Consider the following 21,659-nt stretch of genomic DNA (forward strand, 5'->3'; position numbering starts at 1 on the left):
CTAAATTAAGTTCCACTAGGAGAGAGCTTAGAAATTCTAACTCTTATAAATGATTAGAGAACACCTGAGAGACCATTAACAGTAAGCAACTGAAGAAAATGTATGTACTGATTTGGTCTTATCAAGTTTTGTATAAAGGTACCTCTCTTTTTATGGATAAAATCATCTCAGTTCTATCCAATCTGAGGTTAAGATCCAAAACAAATTCATTTAACACAAAGTCCTAGATTCTGATAATGCTATGTTCTTGGGTTCTAATAGATTCATACTCATGAAAGGTATATAATGCCTATGAAATACAACATCACCAATCCTCGGCCCCAGGCTGAGCCTTTGACTCTGTAAATCTGCATTTAATAAATATGCTTCTTTTATATGGTAGATCATAAAAGTTGACTTTTTTAAAATAATGCCAGTTTTCAAGGCAAGAGGGAATGAGTTATTTATTATCATCATTTTCATTCTCCTCTTTTTACTTTCTTTTTCATAGTCAACATAGATATGGAACAGTAAAAATGAGAGGAATGTCCAGTTTAGGGTCCTGGCAAAGAATGATGAGAAGAGAATAGTTTCAAAGAGTATTTGGGAGCTAGAGGATGGTCAATTGGTCATTCTGTGAGACTCACAAGATATATCAGAAAAAGAGACCTTCCTTTTAAAAAGGCAGAAAAACCAAGGCAAAAACCTTTGGATCAGTGCTCAAAGCTTGCTAATTTCTACCTGGGAGGACTTTTAGTCTCTTTCTGGCAGTTGAAAAATATGGCTTGGGAGAAAAAATCAAGAATCATGTGTGGGTTGTTGATCTGTATGTCCCTGAACCTGTGGGAATCGGGAGGGGTACAGGAAGAGAAGCCTTGAACTATAATAAAATGAATTTTATTTTTCAGGCACAGAGCCCATGCTACATCATTTCATTAGTAGGACACACAGAAGAAGCCAGAATCAACCAGTACTCCAGGCAATACAAGCAAATGATAAGCATTTCATCATAGCTTTAAGCATATTACATTTTTAACTAAACATTTTATCAGTAGCATTTATGCAGAATGATAACATTCTTTTTTAAACATTTTGTTATTCTCTCTCTTTCTTTAGTTTCATCCTTTTCTTTTATGCTCTGTACAGCTATTGTTCACTTGACCAGTCTGCAAAGTAGACTTATTGGAAGACCCTTTTATCTATTCTACTGTTCTTAGAGGAAAAAGGCTAAGTGAATATTGTAGCATCAGTAACTATAACAGAGAAAGATTTTGTTTGGTGGACATTTTCTTATATGTCTTTGCATTTTCTCTCTTTTCATGACGCAAACATTTCTTTAGTATGAATACTCCTTTATATGTGCTATTACCCCAATTATCATTTAGGGGAACAACTCCTCTATTAGTCATATCACGCTGACACATTCCTTCATCCAAACCATCATTACCAGAGGTAAAAATGACGTAGGTTGTCTCAAGATATTTTCTACAACTACAAATGAGGAAAGGTTATAACCTGAAAATCATTAGTACTGAATAAAATGTGCTCCTGTGCCCAAAAATGTGAGATATGTGCCTAGAAGGCATGGGATGGGTGGAGACATTAAGAGAAGAATACAACTTGGAGGGAAGACTTGTGTTAGGTAGGACAAGTTTCAGGTTGTAGAGGAAACTTTCTTAATTTCTAGTCTGTCATTTGACGTGGAACAGCTAGGTGCTGCAGTGGATAGAGCACCAGGTGCAGGAGTCAGGAGGACCTGAGTTCAAATCTCACCTCAGACACTTGACACTCACTAGCTGTGTGACCTTGGGCAAGTCACTGAACCCCAATTGCTTCATCCTGGGTCATCTCCAGTTATCCTGATGAATATCTGGTCACTGGATTCAGACAGCTCTGGAGCATAAGTGAGACTGGTGACCTGCACAGCCCTCCCTCACTCAGAACAAAGTCAAGTGCAAGTCATGTCATCATTTCTCTGATGGCATGGTCTTCTTTGGCAACGAAGGACGAACACACACATTTGACATATGCAAAGGGAAATAAGAAAAATGAGATATATAGTGATAGGAAAAGCTTGCTTTTAGAAAAAAAAAAGATTGCCGTATTTTATATATTTTAAAATGTTATCTGAAAGATCTTAAGCCTAGTGGCTTTGTGGATGTAGCTGGAAATTTTACAAGATCAGGCTTCCCTCAAGAGGATTTCTGAGAAATCAATGTTCTGTTAAGATAGAAAAGTCTTTCTTATTGAATTTGGCCATTTGGCCTTGCAGCCCCAACTGGGTAATGCAGAGGTAAATAAAGTATTTAAAGAAGTCTAATTTGTTTGAAAGAGTGGGTTGAGGTACGTATTGATTAAGGAGCTGATGCATGAGAGCCTAGCCTCACTGAATTAAGTATGGGATATAGCTCTGTTTTGAAAGAACTGATGCTTTAGATAAATGTGTTAACTGACTCCTAGCTATCCAGAGTGCTTGTATTTAGCATTTTCTGATTTCAACATGTTTAACAGTATTTGAGATTTGGAGAGACCTCAGTGCCCATCCAAACCAAATACTTTCATTTCATTTCTCTTAACTCTTCACTTACCATCCAGTTTTCATGCATATTAATTCAGGAAAGAAAAAAAAAACATTTGAAAGTCACTGGAAATTATTTTATCATTTTAGGGCTGTGACCAAACACGGTTCCACATGCCTATGATTCTAGCTACTAGAGAGGCTAAGGCTAGAGTACCTCTGGAGTTTGAAAGTTCTAAACTCAAGTGAGCTAAACTGATCAGTGTTGACACTGAGTGAGGCATTAAGGTGGTGATGTAGTGGGCTTCCTGGTTGCTCATGGGAGGAGAGAACCAGCCCAGGTCAGAAACAGAACAAATATAACTTTCATATCGATCAGAGTGGAAGTTAGGCTCATGAGTAGTAGATCTTCTACTTTCAGCCTAAGACAAGATAGGGAAATGAAGTCTTTAAAGAAAAAAAAAAAAGGGAGAAATTACATTTTAGGTCTGGACTTTAGTTTCTGGCAGTGTGAGATGGTAGAAAGAGCCTATGATTTAAAGTTAAAAAACCTACCTGGGTTGCAAACCTGCAACTTACTATCTGTGTAACCATGAGCAATACACTCAACTTGTCTGGGCTTATTTCGTCATTTGTAAAATGAGTGGCTAGGATGTAACTTCTGAGGTCCCTTCCAGACTCAGATCTATAAGCTTGTGAAAAACCAGATGTAAATTCATCATTTTTCTACCAATTAATCAATATCCAGTGATCATTTATATTTAAAAAGTTCCAAAGAAGTAGACCAGATGCTTTATATACCCTGTTATTGTAAATTAGGTGCACTCATAATTAGAAGGAGCAGTTACCCATTTTTCATACAGTATCCTCAGTATTGTTAATTTCATGTAGTGTAAGATGCTGTCTAGTTATTACCAAGAGTTTATGAACAATCACATTAATTTTCATGCATTAATAATTTATAACTGAATAAAAATTGTACAACATAGAGTCTCAAGTGTTTTGCTTATAATCAAAAATATCTGGGTTCACATTCTCCTTCTGACCTTAACCATATAACCAGGAAAGTCTATCTCTATCTGCCTCAGGAAGCTACCTAGAACTTATTTACTAAACCATGGAGGAATTTCCCTGTTTTATTTGCTTATAACTTAACTTCATTTTAACTGAGCAATTGTAGACCAAACTGTAAATGTCATCAGAACCCAAGAAAAAAAAAATCCCTCTCCTTTTCCTCTGTGTGTGTGTGTGTGTGTGTTTGTGTGTGTGTACACACACACTTGCTAAAGAATGGGGACTAGGCTTGTGATGTCATGGGTATAGCAAACTCTCAGATGAGGACCCTAACGGTACAGGTCAGCACCATCTCTGCAACTTAGAGAGCTGTCCAATGTACTCATCAATGACTTACCAAGGGACAAATTGCTGGTATTTGTCAGAGATAGGACTTGAATCCAAGACTTCCTGCCTTCCGGGTCAGCTCTCTAGCCTCTACACTGTACTGCCTTTTGGTTAAGGAACTTTCAACTGTTCTTTAATTGGGAAAAGAATTCTGGATGAAGATCTATATCTATCTAGATCTATATATGTATTTACATATAATTTCCATTCAGCTTAAGATCATGCTATTTTAGCATGACCTTTTAAGCTCTTCCTCTAATTTTCTGTGCCAGTTTCTTCTAAAAAATCAAAAACAAAATTAAAAATAAGAAGTTGGTGAGGTTTATCTTTGCTTATCATTGCCACAATTTTCAGTTATAAGAATATACCTCATAAAAATTGAAAAATTCTGTTCTCTAATCAATTCTTTGCACATTTCTGGCTTTATGCTGTCACAATTCATGTTGCTTGAAATTTGACCTTCATCAGGTAACAGCATCCAGGGTCCTTTATAGACAATTGTGTTGGTTGCCTCATGGTCTCTAAAATCAATGCCGTCGCCAGACCTTGCTAGCAACAGGACTAGTTATGTAGTAAGTACCAGGAATTGAAATCACTGTTTCATCATTATTCTATTTTCTTTGATTTATGTTTTCATGCTTCAAAAGTACAATATAAGCCATCTCCTTGTTTGCCCTGTTCACTGCAGCTGTGGTTTGGGTTGAGGGCTTTAGGGCTATTTTTCTGCAATAGCAACTCTCAAACCTCTTTTCTCATCTCATATCCTAGAGCCCTTTTTTGATTCGTACATATTCCTTCTGTTTGGCCTTTGGTTCCAGAATATGTTTGCATTCATTTGTACTGAACTGTATTTTTTTGTCTTCAAGCCAAACCATGTAAATTATATAAATTTGTTAGTACTGTCTAAAGGAGAATATATCATTTCTTGTTCTGCCTTTCAATTTTTATATTAGTGAATTGTGTGTCCCATTTTAGATCTACATAAGTAATATTTTTCAATTAGAGTTCTGATATGTTGTCAAGAAGAATGAATTTCTGAAGTTTCTTTTTATTTCACTCCTGTCTTTTGTTTAGGCCTAAAATAAATGTAATAGCATTTTGTCATAAATATCTTTTTTTGTAAATTTTTATGAATAAGTTCTGTGACAAAAGAATCTTTTGACACGGTCATGTTTTTTCGCCAAAGACTAATATTAAACTGGCATTTGGTAGTTGTCTCTACTTTTTACTTTTCAGTGCTATATGCCATCTGTAGATATTTTTTTTCTTCTGTCTTTCTTCTAACATTATGACATTCATTTAGTCTACATATATATACATATATATATATATATATAATAGAGTGGTACAAAGTCAGTTCATCCAGATGTTGACCTAGCACAGTATTTTGTTGACCTCATTGAACTCTTGACGTTAATATCACCGTTCACTCCCAATGAGTGGACACTTTAAAGAGCAAAAGTTGATCTGTGACCAGTTCCCAAGTGATGACACTGCTAGCACTAGAAATCTTCTAAGTAAACCCACCACTGAACAGATTTTCAACAGTGGACCAAAGTAAAAGTATTCCTAATATTCATCTTTACAAAAGTCAACTCAGGAAATGCTGTACTGTCAAATTTACATTACAAATGCTTTTAATTTAACCTAAGAGCAAGTGACTGTCTGGTTCTATTTGATCCCTTAAATTCACTCAGCATCTCTGGTAACTGTCACCATCACCATCCTCATCCTTTGCTCTAATGGCCTCTGCTGTTCAGTCATTTTAGTCATGTCCAACTCTTTATGATCCCATTTAGGGTTCCTTGGCAAAGATAGTGGAGTGGTTTGCCATTTCCTTCTCCAGCTCATTTTAAAGATGAGGAGACTGAGACAAACAGGGTTAAATGACTTGCCCTTGATCACTTAGTTAGCTGGATTTGAACTCAGGTCTTCCTGATTCCAGGCCCAGTGCTCTATCCATTGCATTACATTCTTCCTAAAAGGTTTTCTCTTTCTCTCTTGATTTTAGCTTCTTCCTTCTCTTAGTGATTGTTCATATCCCAATTACACTATATGCTTTCCTACCCTTACTTTTTTTAAAATCTCCTCCCAAACAATCTGTGCAAAGCGGACACCATTTAAAAAAAAGAAATGGAAGTAAAGCTATGTTTCAAATATTCTTTCTTCCTTCTGCTTTCCATTTTTATTCAATATTTTTATTTATTAAATTCTAGTTTCCCCCTGAATCTCAACTTCCAAGCGCTCTTTCTACCTCTTGACATTGTGCGTCCTTTGAAAGGTCCTATCTTTATGATTTATCAAGGTCCTTCACCATTTACCTTCTGTGCCAGTGATAAAAATTTATCTTTCTTCACAGTTGCCTCATTATAGTGACTAATTACAAATAAAATTTAAAAACGAAATTCATTGACAGGTCTTTATGCCATTGAAACAACAAGCCCAGTCCTGTATATTCTGGTCCTATGTAGGCTTTACAAATACGTTTTTGACAATGAGTAACTTTCTTACTTTTCTCCTTTTTCTTTCTTTCTTTTTTTTTTTAATTCCTAGACTCACATATGTATCTCTCTACCATAGTATAGATGACAGTACCAAAGTTAGAGTCAGAAAGAGTTAAGTTCAAATTCCACCAATGATATTTATTAGTTTAGTAGATCAGTTAACGAACATGAATTTCAGATTCCTTCTAAAGGGAAAATAATGGGGAAAATAATAGCACCTAAAATATAGAGTTATTGTGAGGATCAAGTATAGTAATCCATATCAAGCACTTTGAAAAACCTTAAAGCCTTATGTAAATGTGAGTTATTTGATCTGCCCCCACCTCTCCCCTTGGAAAAACATTATCTGTTTTCAAACCCCTTTTGATATTCATTGGAGAGCTTTTTTATTTTTCTATTCTGTATATCCGGAGCTGTGTTTTAAAAGTTCACAAGGGCAAAGTATGTTAAGACCCTTTGAAAGCTTCTTGGTGATTAAAATAAAAATGCTAAAATTCCACAGCTGACAGAAGTTAGATTTATTCAGTATGAATTAAAGCATTCCCTAGAAAGGAGGAACTACTGGGCAGCACCTTAAGTGAGAAAGTCCTCTGTGGTCTTCACCAAGGCTGGAAAATGAAATTCCAGGTACCGAATTATAAAGGTCAGTTTATGGAGAAAAGGTGTGTGGAAAAAAGAAGTTCTCCTTATTTCAAATGATACCAAAAGTTATAAGTGGACAAAAGTCTGAGGAAGGTACTCAATAATTACCTAATTAAAGTCTTGATGTTAGTATTTTAAGACATAAGCTTTCAGTCAGTTTAGAGGGAGGGATAGGCAATAAGCCAGTTTTAAAAAAAGATTAAAATAATAATTTTAGATTATTATTTTATATATTCTATATTATTGTAATAAATAATCCAAACATCTAACAACCTTCTCAACCTAAAGCTGCCATCTATAATACCTGTTTGACCCTTAGATATTCTAGCACTAGAACTTCCTGATTCGGGGGCGGGGGAAATGGTCTAAGTTAAAGGTTAAATTTCAGCGAAGTTTGGAGAACTCTCAAAATTTAAGGAAGAGGGAGTCTGACGTAATGGATATTTAGGTGTAGTTCAAACTATACATCTACTTACTCAATGAAATTATTTAACTAATTTGAACCTCATTTTCTTCATCTGGAAAATGAAGAGTTGAGCTAGATATACTCATAATTTACTTATAGTTGTAATTCTATGGCAAAGAACAATTATAAACATTAATAAAATAGTAAAGTATATGATGTCTATGTTCATATTTTATTGAAATCTTGCTCTCTTTATATTACCAAATTGCATTTCTTCCCATAATATACAATTGACTAATTTATTGGTTATTTTAAGTAAACGATTCTCCTTTGAGACTTTTATTTTTTGAAGATAGCATAGTAGTGTAGAAAGAATAATGTGTTGGTAGATTCTAGCCTAAATTATCTCCCTTAACTAGATGTGTGATGTTAAGAAAATAACATCTCTTCTCTGGGTCTTATTTTCCTCTCTAGTAATTATATTATATTAAATTATATTCTCCAAAAGTTAATACTAATTTCAGCTAGTAGATACTACTTCAATTGAGGACCAGAAAATACAATTTTAGTAATATATAGTCTTGAAAATCTACCTCTGTTTCATTGTCAAATGACAATGAACATATAGGAGGTTCGTTATGGTAGTAATCCAGTGTTCTTATGCTGATTTCTTGCTTAAGAATCATCCTAGCATCTTTGTCTTTAAACAAAGTTTCTATTGACTTGATAATCAACATCTTTACTTTTTGCTCTTGTCTTTTTCTATTTATCCCTCATTTTGGCTAAGCAGATAAAGGTGCCAAAATTTAAAGTTTTATCTGTATTTTCTTGTTATTTGTCTTAATAGTTTTTTCTTATATGCACCAAGCAAATTTAAATTTATAAATAAACCTATTCCATGGAATGGGGATTTATTCTCTCTTTTTTGATGTCCAGACAAACAGGAACAATACGTATACAAATTAAGTATTTGATATGTGCTTTTCTTTCTAAGCAGCTATGTCTGGGAATAGATCCATGGCCCCACCTCTGATCAAAGCAGAATTTTATTTGTTAAATGACAAATATGGATGCACACTAATTTTATAATATATCTCTAATTTTCCTAACATACTTGAATTCCTCAGGAATAGTAGTCACAATAATCCATCAAAAAAGATGGAGACTGTTCTGCTTTTTGTTTTGAGACCCACCTGTTGTTTAATGAAGTATACTTCCAACTCCTAAATAATCAATAACTCACTGAAAACTTTAATCAATTGATTATGCTAGATGACAAGTCAGTAAAACATAGTTTACAGTGAAGTCATTTAATGACTGAATGAATTTTCTGGTGGTCAGAAATATCTAATTGAAAATTACAGGTTAGAATCTTTTATAACAAATATTATTGTAGTATAACTCCTAAATGTAATGTAAAATTCGAGGTCCCAAACAATGGAAATAAGTCTGTTGCAAAAAAATTTTTAAGTGATCTTAGTTAGAATCCAATGTAATAAATAAGTGTGAATTGGCATGTCTTCCTGTAACTCTTTCATAGAGGATGTATTAGATAAACTGGAGGCCTTCCTCTGCCTTTAAAAATATTTTTTATACCAGTGCAGTGCTTACACTTTATTTGTTATATCCCTGAATCTCATTAAATAATCAACCCTTCTTCTTTTATGTTTATACATCTTCTTGCTAATACTTTTTGTGACTCTTCTCACATACAGATCATCATTTTACAACAAATTACTTTAACCCAATATACATTTTTTTCCATTGCCCATTACCTGCAATTTTTTTTTGCCATAAGGGCATTTTATTTATTTTCAATCTTATAGTATTCTTATGAGAATAATGCTGTTTTATAATAGTCATCACTTTGAATCCTTGGAAATGTGTCATAGTTTTCTAAATACGACAAGCCATCTTCTTTTTCCTACTTAATTCTTGGTCTAGCTCATTATTTATCTGTAGCACATATCCAAGATATAGATATTGGTGTTGAATATTTAGGATTCTTTTAATAGGGAGAAGTAAATAAGTGAATTGATATAGATTATATTAGAATTTGAATAAGTATTTTAAGAATAAAAGTCCCAGCACATACAACTGTTGGCATTTCTGGGTGTTTGAATTATACTTCACATCTTTTCATCGTTTTGTCAGGTAGAAATAGGTCCATTTCAAGAAAACTGTCATAATAGTTGCCCAAAAAGGATCCCAAGTTCATATCAAACTTTTTTTAGATAGCGATAGAGGTTTTGGAATACAGATTGCATTTGATAAACATCACTTGACTGATTAATGTGTTGAAATCTATCACCTTGTTTTTTATACTACCACACGGCCTACTAAATTCAACATGAACAAGAGAAATTTGATTGTCTGAAAAATGATCGTCACATCCAAGCTCAGTATGCCATTGACATGTCTGATTATCATTAAGGGTTATAAGAATATCTCTGACATAGAGATATCATATGAGTATGTGAAAACATCCCTGTAGTGTTGTGTAACAACAGTCAAGGTAAAGTGTACTGTCTTTCAGAAGAGGAACGTCTAATACTTTGATACCTGTGACAAATTGCCATATAGACATAAATCATACACATTATATATCTATACAATTTATATACCATATAAGTAATATGCAAAAGTAGTAAAGTATACAATATATGCATATAATCAAAATATGTTTTTTGGCAAGGGGAGACAGTGGGATGGCACAAGTTCATATTCATCGGATATAAGCATAACATATGTTTTTTATTGTATTCTATTTGTTAGGTTATATATCTAATATGAAATTAATTTTGCCCTTACAGTTTTATAAACAGATTTTTATGCAGTGGGGCTATGATATTATAATCCCTCATCCATGAGCCATGTGTTGGAATTATGCTTTGAAATATCAATCATCATACTATTTGAATGCTTCTGGCATCATATTTGAGAAAATTTCACAATCAAGTCTAGTTTCTTGAGGGGAGTTATTGGCACCACCTCTGCAGGTGGTCTTTGGGATAATAGCAGCTTGATTTTTTTTTCATTTTTTAATGTATTTATGGCTCATAGATTCTTTTGGAAACCAGTGAGTCCTGCTAAATTCACACATTCTCTTTCTTCTTCCCTTCCCTCCCTCACAAATCTCTGTTTCAAGAATCTCTACTGTTGAAAGTAGATTCTCAAAGTTTTGGAATATTTTATAGCTATGTGGAGGAAAGAATAATCTACAAAGAGGAAATTAGTCTACACTCTTTGAGAATACTGTTCTAAAGTGTATTATAGCAGTTTGATTAATTAATTGATTGATTAATTAAAAATAGCAATAACAAAGAAAGCTAAAATTTATAGCATTGTGCAAACATTTGCAAAGCACTTTACAAATGTTTCATATTATTCTCACACCAATCATAGAATGTAGGTATTATCTTCATTTTTTACAGATAAGGAAACTAAGCTACATGCCCAAGGTCACACAGTTATTCAGTTTCTAAGACCTGATTTGAACTCAGTCTTCCTGACTCTAGGTCAAGCACCTTATCCACTGCGCCATCTAGTTATAAAGATAAGATTCAGAAAGAAGGCTGTTCTGTAGATATTAGAGACAAATTTGAATGGTTACTATATTAGTAGTTCCACCATTTTCATGGCTATAAAAATAAAGATATGCGAAGTTACAATACTTTATCTTAATGTAGAAAAGTGAGTTCTCTGTTCTTTTTCATTGTTTTATCTTGATTGAAATTGATTAGGCATTTATTTAGAAGCACAGCTAACACAAAGGGAGGGAAAAATAATACTGAATGTTAAAAAGATGTATATCTATATAGAAATCCAGAGGCATGAGAGTACGTTCAGAATGGAGATCATTGGGATAAGAATGAAAAAGAGAAAGAAACAAGAGTAAACTTGATTTTCTACACTCTTTCATGAGAAAGGTGATATAAAGAAAGGGCACAGTGGTCATGAAACCTGGGTGTGAATCTCCGTCCTGAGATTTATAAACTGTATAACAGGAGGAAAATCAATTTCTTTCCATGATCATCATTTTGTCACACATAAAATGGGAATAATTATACTACACTAAATAATAGACTTATGAGAAACATATTTTGTAAATGTTTTTTATGTGTTATTAGATGTGAACAGTGAAGATGATGAGGAGTATGATGTTTTCCTAATGCAAATTTCATGGGAGAATAGATCCATGTATAGTTCTACTGTAAGTCTAAATCTGAAAAAAAAAGAGTATATGATAAATTCTTGACTTACTTCACTCTAAATTTAATTGCTAAGAAGGCAAAAAAAATAATTTATACTTTTGCCCGAGGCAGAACTGGAGAAATAAGATAGCTCTTGTTCTTTGTAAATTTACATTATGCAAATTTGACTTAATTTTGAAAGAGATTCTCATTCCAAAACAACTCACCTATATTAAGTTTGCTGTGCAGTGCTGAGATCTCTCTCTCAGCTCCTGCCCCTCTGTTTGGCTCTCTGCAGCCTTCCTACCCTACACCCTCACCAAAACAAAACAAATAAACAAAATCCAAAACCCTTAAAAGAAATTCAAGTGAGAGCAGAGGAAGGAAGGCACAGAGAGACCACAGCCTGGTTCCACATTTAGGGGTGTGCTTGAGACCTCGGACTCAAACAGAGCCTGCTTTCCATGAATCCAGTCTGTCTTCCCTAGATCTGTGCTTGTGTACTGCATGTCTGTCCCCAGCCCCTGCGTGTCCCTCCTTCTGCTGTAATTTCTCTGTTCCTGGCCCTGAAATGTCTTTGAATGGTGTGCTGGCCCCCTCCCTCCACAGGCTCACAGTCCCCTTCTTGATTTCCTATTCTCTCCCTCCTACCTTTCCTATATCCAAAGCCAAATTCACCTTAGGTAAAAATTGCTTTATGTAGAGGTCTGCTGAATGGTCCACTTGCATAAATTGAGAACTGTCTGTAATGGGAATCTTGGGAGAAGATGACAATTATCTTAGAAATATTGTAGAGAGAATGAACTAGCATTTTAACAAAGTAATCTGATATAGTCTTTCATGGTATCCTAGTGGATAAGATGAAGAATTGATTGTTAACTGGTAACCAGTTAAATAGATATCAAAGAGTGAGTGCTAATTAATCATTCTGGAAGGAGGGTCTTTAAAATGCCATTGATATCTGTCTTTTGTTTTGTTGAACATATTAATTATTTGCATGAAGCTATAAAAAGTGATTATCAGATCTTCAGGCATGACACAGTTGATAGAGATATCTGATACACTGGATGACAGTATCTGGATCTCAAAGAGCTTAACAGGTTGCCTTAGTTTCTGAAATGAATAAAATAAAATTTAATGGAAGTATAATTATTAAATATCACACTTAGTTTATAAAAATCAACTTCAAAAATATAGTATAGGACTTAATTCAAGCCCTACACTGTGGGACAGGGGCTAGGGGAATTGAAACTTAGAATGATAATTGACAGCAAATTCTGTATAAGTTAACAGTTTTGTCATAGCTTGCACAAAACATAATATAGTCATATGCTGTATTAATATAAGTATTCTGTTCAGAAAAAGGGAGATACTTTCTATCCTGTTCAGACAATATCTGGAATTCTGTGTCCAATTCTGTGTACTCTGTTTTAATAAAAAAAAATAAAAACTATAACAGATTCAGGAAAGATAATCTTTGGATTATTCCTAGTTTTTAATGCCATGAGAGAATTAATGAATGAAGAAATTCAGAGGGTTTAGCATGGAACTCTGAGAGAATCTCTGGTGGCAGTGGTATGAATATGTGGGCATGTTTGTATGAGCTTGTGACAATAACTATTTTCTAATATTTGAAAGGCTAACTATGGAAATAAGATTAGATTTATTGTAACTCAGGCTATCTTGGACTGGATGCTCAACCACAGTACTTTCTTCTAAAGTCTTTTCCAACTCTAAAATACTATTATGATACTTATACTATAGTATGAAAAAGTTGCAGAATTTTCAAATACCTAACTAATACTTAAATCTTACCTTCTTAAGATGTAGTTTTAAAACTATGGAGTTTTATATAATTTTATTTGTTTTATATAACTGTATATGGTTTTATGTAAAAACTATAGTTTTAAAATGAAAAAGTTACAGAAGATAGTATTTTAGAATTGGAAAGGAACTGAGTAGCCATCTAGTCCAAGTCTGAATTGAAGACAATTCCGACATGATCCAACAAATAGACATCCAACTTTTGCTTGAAGACCTCTGGGGAAGGGCAACTTGCTAAGTCAAGAAGCAGTGAATAGAATGCTGGTCCTGGAGTCAAGAACACTCATTTTTAGTAGTTCAAATCTGGCCTCAGGCAATTACTAGCTGTGTGATCTTGGCAACGCAACCTATTTTCCTCAGTTTCCTCATCTGTGAAATAAAGATAATTATAGGATCTACCTCCTAGGGTTGTTGTGAGGATCAAATGAGATAATTCTAAAGTGTATAGCACAATACCTAGTACATAGTAAGGGCTGTGTAAATGTTAGCTATTATTATTACTATTATTAATATTCATGTATTCTAATTGACACAGGTTAAGACAATAACAAAGTAAAAGCAATTAATTAAAATGAAAAATGTTTACAGTGGCTAAATAAGTATGAAAGCATCAAACTTGTACAAATTAAAAAATAAAATAAAAAAGAGCACTCAAGGGGGAAAAAAGAATATTAGGATATCACTTTATGTCAGATGCAGATGATGGAATTTAATTAAGAAAAGCTATGTGCCTAACACACGTATCAACAGTGTATTTTCTATGTCTCATTCATATTCATTCAAAAGCCATTCATTACTCATATTATGTGCTTAGTGTTCTGAGTAAACATCAACAACAAAAATGGGGAAGGGATAAAACATGGCTTCTTGTAAATTGTCTGGAGCCCAGATTATATACACAGTGCTAGAGTAGGCTTCACTTGTTACTTTACAAATGACTTAGGAAGGAAATCCTTTTGGAAGTTTAGGAAAAACTCTCTTGGTTAACAGAAGCAAACTTGTAGCAGACTCACTCTGGGACTGTTGTCATTTTGTTTAAAAAGAAAAAAAGTCTATATATTTTTGGAGGGATGTAATGGTAGGCAAAAAAGGATCATTTGCTTTTTTTTTATATAATCAAAAAGTATAAGGCTTCTATTTGAATGTGACTGGGGAGGATCTTTCACACCCATTGTGGGGCCTGGGAAGATTTGTAAGAAGGTCCACACTTTTGTTAATAAGGCACGGTTTCTCAAGGGGTGTGATGTTCCCTGGCTCTAAACAGTGAATAAGACTCTGAGGGTGAGGTTTTACTTTAGGGCTTAGTTTTTGTTATAAGGTTTGAGTGCCAGACAGGACTCTGGGAAGCTGCCAAGGGACCCCTTTGGTTTTGAGAACCCAGATATCATGCTTCCCTCTCTGGTAACTGTGGTCAGACAGCTGTACATGTCTGTTGAATTATAGTCAGGCAGCGGAAGCCATGTCTGTTAATTATTTGGGGACTTACTGACTGGAAGTGGTACATTTGATCAGACAAGGACTCTGGGAAGCTGCTAAAGGAGCCCCCCAGCTTTGAGAACCCAGATGTCATGCTTCCCTGTCTGGTAACTGTGGTCAGACAGCTGGGGTCCAATTGTCTGTTGAATTCAGGCAGAGGAGACCATGTCTGTTGATCTTTTGATTTCTCTGCATTCTCTTTGAAGTTCAGGGTGCTGATTCCTCTGAATTAGGTGAATGATATATGTGCTTGGTTAAAGGAATAATACATGTGCTTGATTAAAGTGACTATTAACCCCTCAAAAGTTGCCTTTACTTTTATGAATACCGATCTAAGAACCTGTCATAGCAAGCCCCCCCTTCTATGTTGTGGTGCTCACTGTTACAGGGGACTAGGGGTTAAATACATATGTGACACATGGCCTGACACAGTGGAAGCAATATTGAGTTCAAATTTGGATAATGCTTAACAAAGAAGTCATTGAAACTTTCTCTGCCTCTGTTTGCCCTTAACAGGGATAACAGTAATACCCACTTCACAGAGTTGCTGTGAGGATCAAATGAGATATGTAAAACACTTGCCAAACCTTAATAAGTTACAAATGTCAGATTTCATCATTATCATTATTGTCATCATGACTGGAAAAACATGTGAGATCTCTCCAATACTGCTTCCCAAGAGATCAGCATGTGGCAATATCAGAACAGCAAAGACAACTGACACTTTATGGATAGTGGGGAAGAGATGGAGGACTGTACAGGAGAATGGTATCTATACCACCTATGGGAGGGGGGAAGGCAGGCTGACTGCCCAACAATGCAGATATCATAGGCTAGAGGGCAACACAGAGAACACTTTAATGGATTTCATACATTTAAAAAAAATAAACATCACTTCTCTTCTGATGAAAAGCATATATACAGGCAAGTGTTATCATATAGTTCTATTTTGTGGCTCTCTCTTGAGTCTTCAGCTGCCCATATGAGTTCTGGTTACCTGATACTTCAAGGTGAAACAATTTAGTTCCATCACCCTTGTACTCTGTTCTGTCTTTTGGTGCTCCCATTTGTCCAGGGAACCCTGAATGGTCGTACCATTCATTTAGGAAGGTTCTAATAGAACTCGAGGTCTTTACATAGCACCATAACTTCTGCTTAGAAAATACTGAAGATAAGAAAGCCTGAGTTAAATAAAATAGAACAAACCATTCTGTTGATCAAATCTCCCTATACTCACCCTGCTCTAAAAAACAAAACTTATTTGCTCTATAATACATCCTTCAGTGAAGCAAATCATAATTTATATGTATACACACACACACACACACACACACACATACATGTATATATATATATATATATATATATATGAAGAAAGAGAGAGAGAGAGAGAGAGAACTAGCATCGTAGCCAACTCCTTGTCCTGGCTCTAATTCTCTGGTCACATACTTTTTGCCTTTCTCAACTTTGTTTTTCTTGCTATTACCTCCCACCCACAATTGGGTCCTTTCTTATCTAGCAAAATATAATAAATGGGAAACAGCTGGAGTAGACACTGGCTTTCATTCTATTGTTGTTATTCTTGTCCTCTGTACATCATTAAAAGGATGGGAGTGTTGTTGAATTAAGTAATTCTGCATATTTGAGAAACTAGAATTCTCTCTTTCCTTTGTCACTCCTTAAGGAGGAAACATAGGATTTCAGAAAAAGGACAGAATTAAGAATCTGAAAAGCAGAAAATCTATGCTGTAGTAGTAGTAGTAGTAGTACTAGTAGTAGTAGTAGTAGTAGTAGTAGTAGTAGTAGTAGTAGTAGCTGCTTAGGCATTCTCTTAATTGAAATGCAAATATGAATGACATATAGCAAAACCAAAAAAAAACACCCTAAAATATTGCTATTTAAAAGACAAGTGTATGTTTGTGGACATATTAATAATATCAAATAAGAACTAGTGAAAGTATTTTCTATTAATTGTCTTGAATATTGTATATTATGCTTTGTAAAATCTGATAGTGATTGGGAAATAATTGTCATGATTATAAAAAAATCATTGTAAATAAATATGGTCATAAATGTAATTACAATATAGCATTATAATAAAAATGGCTAATATTGTTAGTGTGGCATTATCTTTACAGGCTAATGTTGAATTTAGCCATGCTAAATGTGTCTTGCATATTATAATTCTGTAGCATTTTCAGAACCCATTATTAACTGTCAGCTGTCACATTATATCAGTAAAATTTTAATCACTTGCCAAATATTTTCATTTGTAATAAGACAATAGCCTAAGAAACCTACATGGATAATAAAATCAACCTTTTTTAATATAATATCCACATCATATTAAATATATTTAAACATGAGTATATTTAAAATTTGAGTACTCTATGGGGAAAAGACATTTATATATCATAAAAACTGAATTAAGGAAAACTAATCAGAAATCTTAGGTAACTAGAAATTTTTTTTTTAGTATTTCACTTTTTGGGGGGAGGATGAATGACAAGAAAGCCACCTTATATAAGAAATATATTAATTTATATAAATCACCTATATGAATTGGTGGGGTTAGAAAATGTCACCAAAATTTATTGCATTTTCTACATTTAATGTGTTATATGACACAATGGTTTGTTTTATTTTATAACTAATGACCCACAACCATAGCAAAGCATTCAATCATCAGCAAAGAGAGGGCTATACTTGGAGTTAGAAGAATCTGAGAACAATTCCTACTCCAGACACAAGCAGTGGGACTCTGAGAATATTCCTTAATCTCTTTGGGCCTTTGGGTCTTCATCTATAAAACAATTCAATGACCTCTAGTATCTTTTTCAGTTTCAAATCTATGATCCTGTCCTTACTATACTTATAATAGAGCATGAAAGTGAACCCATGCATTATAGAAATATTTAACATAGATTGAGCCTTATGACCTAGATATTGGGGCCCTTGATGGTTGAAATGGTCTGTTTGGATGTGTATAAAATTTACAGACAAGAAAGACATTCTGGAGCAAAATAGGTAAGCTAGGGACTTTCAGGTCATGGGCAACAGAAGGAAGACTGGCAATACGTAATGGGTAGCAATCTGGACAGGAAGAGAGTTGACAGTGGTTCGGTACTGTCAACCATCTGATGGCCTCATGGTACCAGAGATCTCTAGTGACAGGCAGGAGTAAATTAGGCAGAGGTATTCACCAATATTCAGTAGCTCCCGTGACTGGGCTCTGAATTCAGGTCTTGGTCAGAACAAAACTGGAAGTGATTGTTGGAGAGAAATGCACACATTGAGGCAAAATTACATGATACAGACCCAACCAAAAACAAATAAATAAGGTACAGGTTAGATCTTTGGTCACGCATATCTAGACAACAGCTTGATTAGAACAAGAGTACAAGGTCAGAGTGAGACAAATAGCAAGACTGACTTAATGCCGATGTACCTAAGCTACTGGTTCATTTATTTCTCCTGTGGGGGCTGGATTGAAGTCAGTATTCAACAAACCTACAGACAGAGGTTAGGTAATTCTAGCTATGGGAACTATAAGATTGTAAGTAAGGAGACAAGAGATGATTACATAAAGATTTTTTGCCTTCATTTTCAATTAACCAGAAAATTCTAATTCCATGTGATTCATATGTGTCTGTTGGTCTTTTGTTGCCGAAGAAGACCATGCCATCAGAGAAATAATGACTTGACTTGCACTTGACTTTTGTTTTCTGAGTGAGGGAGGGCTGTGAAAGGTCACCAACCTCACTTTCTTCTCCTGAACCATCTGGAGTCAGTGGCCTGATATACATCAGGGTGGCTGGAGATGGCCCAGGATGCCATGGGAGACCCTGGCCCTTTCAGGCTAAGATCCTATAGCATATACATTTTACTTTCCCTAAATGTATATATTCAAATTTGGGTGTTAATACATGTGTCCCTACATATGCTTTAAAGATCTGTGCTTGTGTTTTTGTGAGGTCTACCTTTCCCAAAATAGACTTCAAGTCTTGTATACTAAATAGTCTTGCTGAGTGACTGGGGAAAAAAGTGTCATTTCTTTGTGAATAACCTGTGGATAAACCTTTCTGAATGTGTCTGTGCTATACTTCCAGTGAGAAGAAGTTTGTTACTGATTAAGCTGGAATCCTTTCCAGGATGGCAGGACCCGCTAGGGGACCTTGTACTCTGTTGGCATAACCTTCAAGATCCAGAGTAACTTTTATGCCACAAAAATGACTGTTGGGAGAGGATAAACACATATGCATGCACACACACACCTTGATTATTTCAGATTTACATACTTAGTACATACACATTTGTGTATATGCACATCTCACTCTTCATTTTGTTATAGAAATCTTTCAATAAATTATTTCCTATGAATGTACAGTAAGACATATATACCATGCTTATGTAACACTGCATTTTTGTGGGGGTGGGAGAAGTATGGAGAGTCATCTAATTTGCTTGAGTCTCCCTAAGGGGGGAAAAGGAATGTCTTAGAGCAAAGTAGTTATGTATTTTAAATATTTAGAAGTCCAAACATCACTCTGTAATTTTCGTCCCATACATTTATTAAGACAAATTGTTCCCTAGTTATGCATCCATGTGCATCACAAGAGACAGCATTAATAATCATTAAATATATGTCTAAATAGAAACTGGGAACTAGTCTAATGGGGATTTTTGCTTAAAAGAAGCCTGGAAGTGGGTAACACCTACTTTGAAAAGGAATCTCTTCAGGAACTGTGTAACAAACTTTAATAAGGAAATTAATGGTATAGTCTGGTTCTTAGTGTTAATTTCAGATTTGTTACCTAAAAACACACTGAAATGGTACTTCAGCCTATTTACGTTTGGCGAAAATGTAGCAGACCAACCAATTTAGTTGTGTCCATGTTTAGTGTTAAAACATTTCAGTTATGACATAATCACTTTAAATATTAATTATTAATAATGCCATTATGATTCTATATGTGTTCCAGATAGGCTGGATTACAGGTGAATTTGGGCATTTATTACTTCTTGCTGCAGATTGATAGTGGATGAAGAATTAAACCAAATATAGTAGTGTTGACTAGACTTATCAAAAGGAATTTTTGATGTTAAATGTGATATGTGGAAACATACATGTATATATAGGATAGGCATTTTATATCTTTGTAACTGCTACATGTATCCAGATGTTGTATAGCTTAGTGATCTGAGGAATCTGCTTTAGAATCACGTGGTGGGTACCCAGGCTGGGAAGCACTAAATTGATTGTTCTAGAGCACTAGAACTGATTTTTGTGAAACCACTCTCCACAAAGAGAAACATGTAAAACTTTTTAAAAATAGGATGATAGAGAAGGGAAACAGTGGTGACAGTTGAAGTTGCTGAAATTTGGACATCATAAACAAAAAAAATATTTCAAGAAAAAATAATCTACCTAGTTCAAGCAAATTTCCATCTATTCTCTTTTGGTTCCTTTTCTTTGATCGTGAACATGTATCTTTTTTTTTTTTTAATTATTAGTCCAAATGCTTAAGAGTCTTCCTAAATTTCTTTACAGGTAAAATGTACAAAATCAGGTGCTTTACTTTGGAAGCAATGACTGGAAACTATTTTTATAACCTAAATTAATATATCATTATAAATTGCATACTTCCATATACCATTAGGTTAGCAAGAAATGATTACAATTTTCTATTGTATATTACACAAATAGCTCAAATGAACCCATTTTAAACTTCATCACAAAAAGTTCCATTCCCAATTTTTTGAAATAATTGTAATGACACATTTTAAAGAAGTAGATGTTAGTTACTGTCAGTTTCTGTCATTAATATATCAAAAGAATATTCCATGACTAAGGGAACCAAACTTCTAGGAGATGAGAATTCTTACTTAGATTCCTTCAAAGTTTAACTCAAGTGCTGTCTTTTATAACAAATCTATTCTCATACATTTCAGTTCCTAGGACCCTCACCTAAAAGGTATTTTATATATTGTTGTTCACTCATGTCTGACTCTTTATGACTTCATGGACAGTATCATGTCAATACTGTCCAAGGGGTTTTCTTGGCAAAGATACAGGAGGAATTTGACATTTCCTTCTCTAGTGGATTGAGGCAAAAAGAGGTTAACTGACTTGCCTAGGGGAACACAGCTAATAGTTATCTGAGGCCTGATTTGAAATCAAATCTTTCTGACCACTGGTCCAATGATCTATCCACTAAATATCACATAGCTGCATTTTTACATTCATTTCACACTTCGTAGTCAATGAACATATTATTTTGTCCCCAATAGAAAAAAATGTGAGCTCCATGAGGTCTGTAACTTGTTTCCTCCTCGTTGTTCTCTTCTCTCTCCTTTCTTACTGTCTTTCTTTTCTTCTTTCTCCCTTTTTTCTTCTGCTCTCTATAGAATATAGTCACTAATTCATAAACAATTGTTTTAATATCAGGGAAATCCACTTCCTTCATTCATGGTAGGACAGGGTTTCATGATGGTAAATGGAGTAAAGATTCAATTAAATAGATATATCTTAAGTACCAGTTAATACATAAGACACTCCACGAGGTGCCAGAGATACAAAGGTAAAAGAATAATTAAGTACTTGATATCAAGTAGGTTACATTCTTAAAGTCTTATCTTCTTACAAGTTTTGCCAGTTTAATTCAGTTAAAGTAATCAGATATCTAAGATTATGTGGGGAAGCAAAGAGAGTCCAT

At 34.4% G+C, this 21,659-nt stretch overlaps 1 protein-coding gene across 5 annotated transcripts in view; it reads left to right on the forward strand.

Annotated features, from left to right (window-relative positions):
* PCDH9 (protocadherin 9) overlaps positions 1-21,659 on the forward strand; it is a 1,077,972-nt gene that overhangs the window by 403,648 nt on the left and 652,665 nt on the right. The window contains exon 4 of one of the 5 annotated variants that reach the window (XM_072617060.1): positions 888-16,293. The exons of the other annotated variants lie outside the window; for them this stretch is intronic. Within the exon in view, the coding sequence (XP_072473161.1) occupies positions 888-992 (105 nt within the window). The 3' untranslated portion in view covers positions 993-16,293. Of the gene's footprint in view, positions 1-887; positions 16,294-21,659 lie in introns of those variants that run through there. 5 annotated transcript variants of the gene reach the window in all.

This window comes from Notamacropus eugenii, chromosome 6 (genome assembly GCF_028372415.1).
Source record: "Notamacropus eugenii isolate mMacEug1 chromosome 6, mMacEug1.pri_v2, whole genome shotgun sequence".
NCBI classification, from domain to species: Eukaryota; Metazoa; Chordata; class Mammalia; order Diprotodontia; family Macropodidae; genus Notamacropus; species Notamacropus eugenii.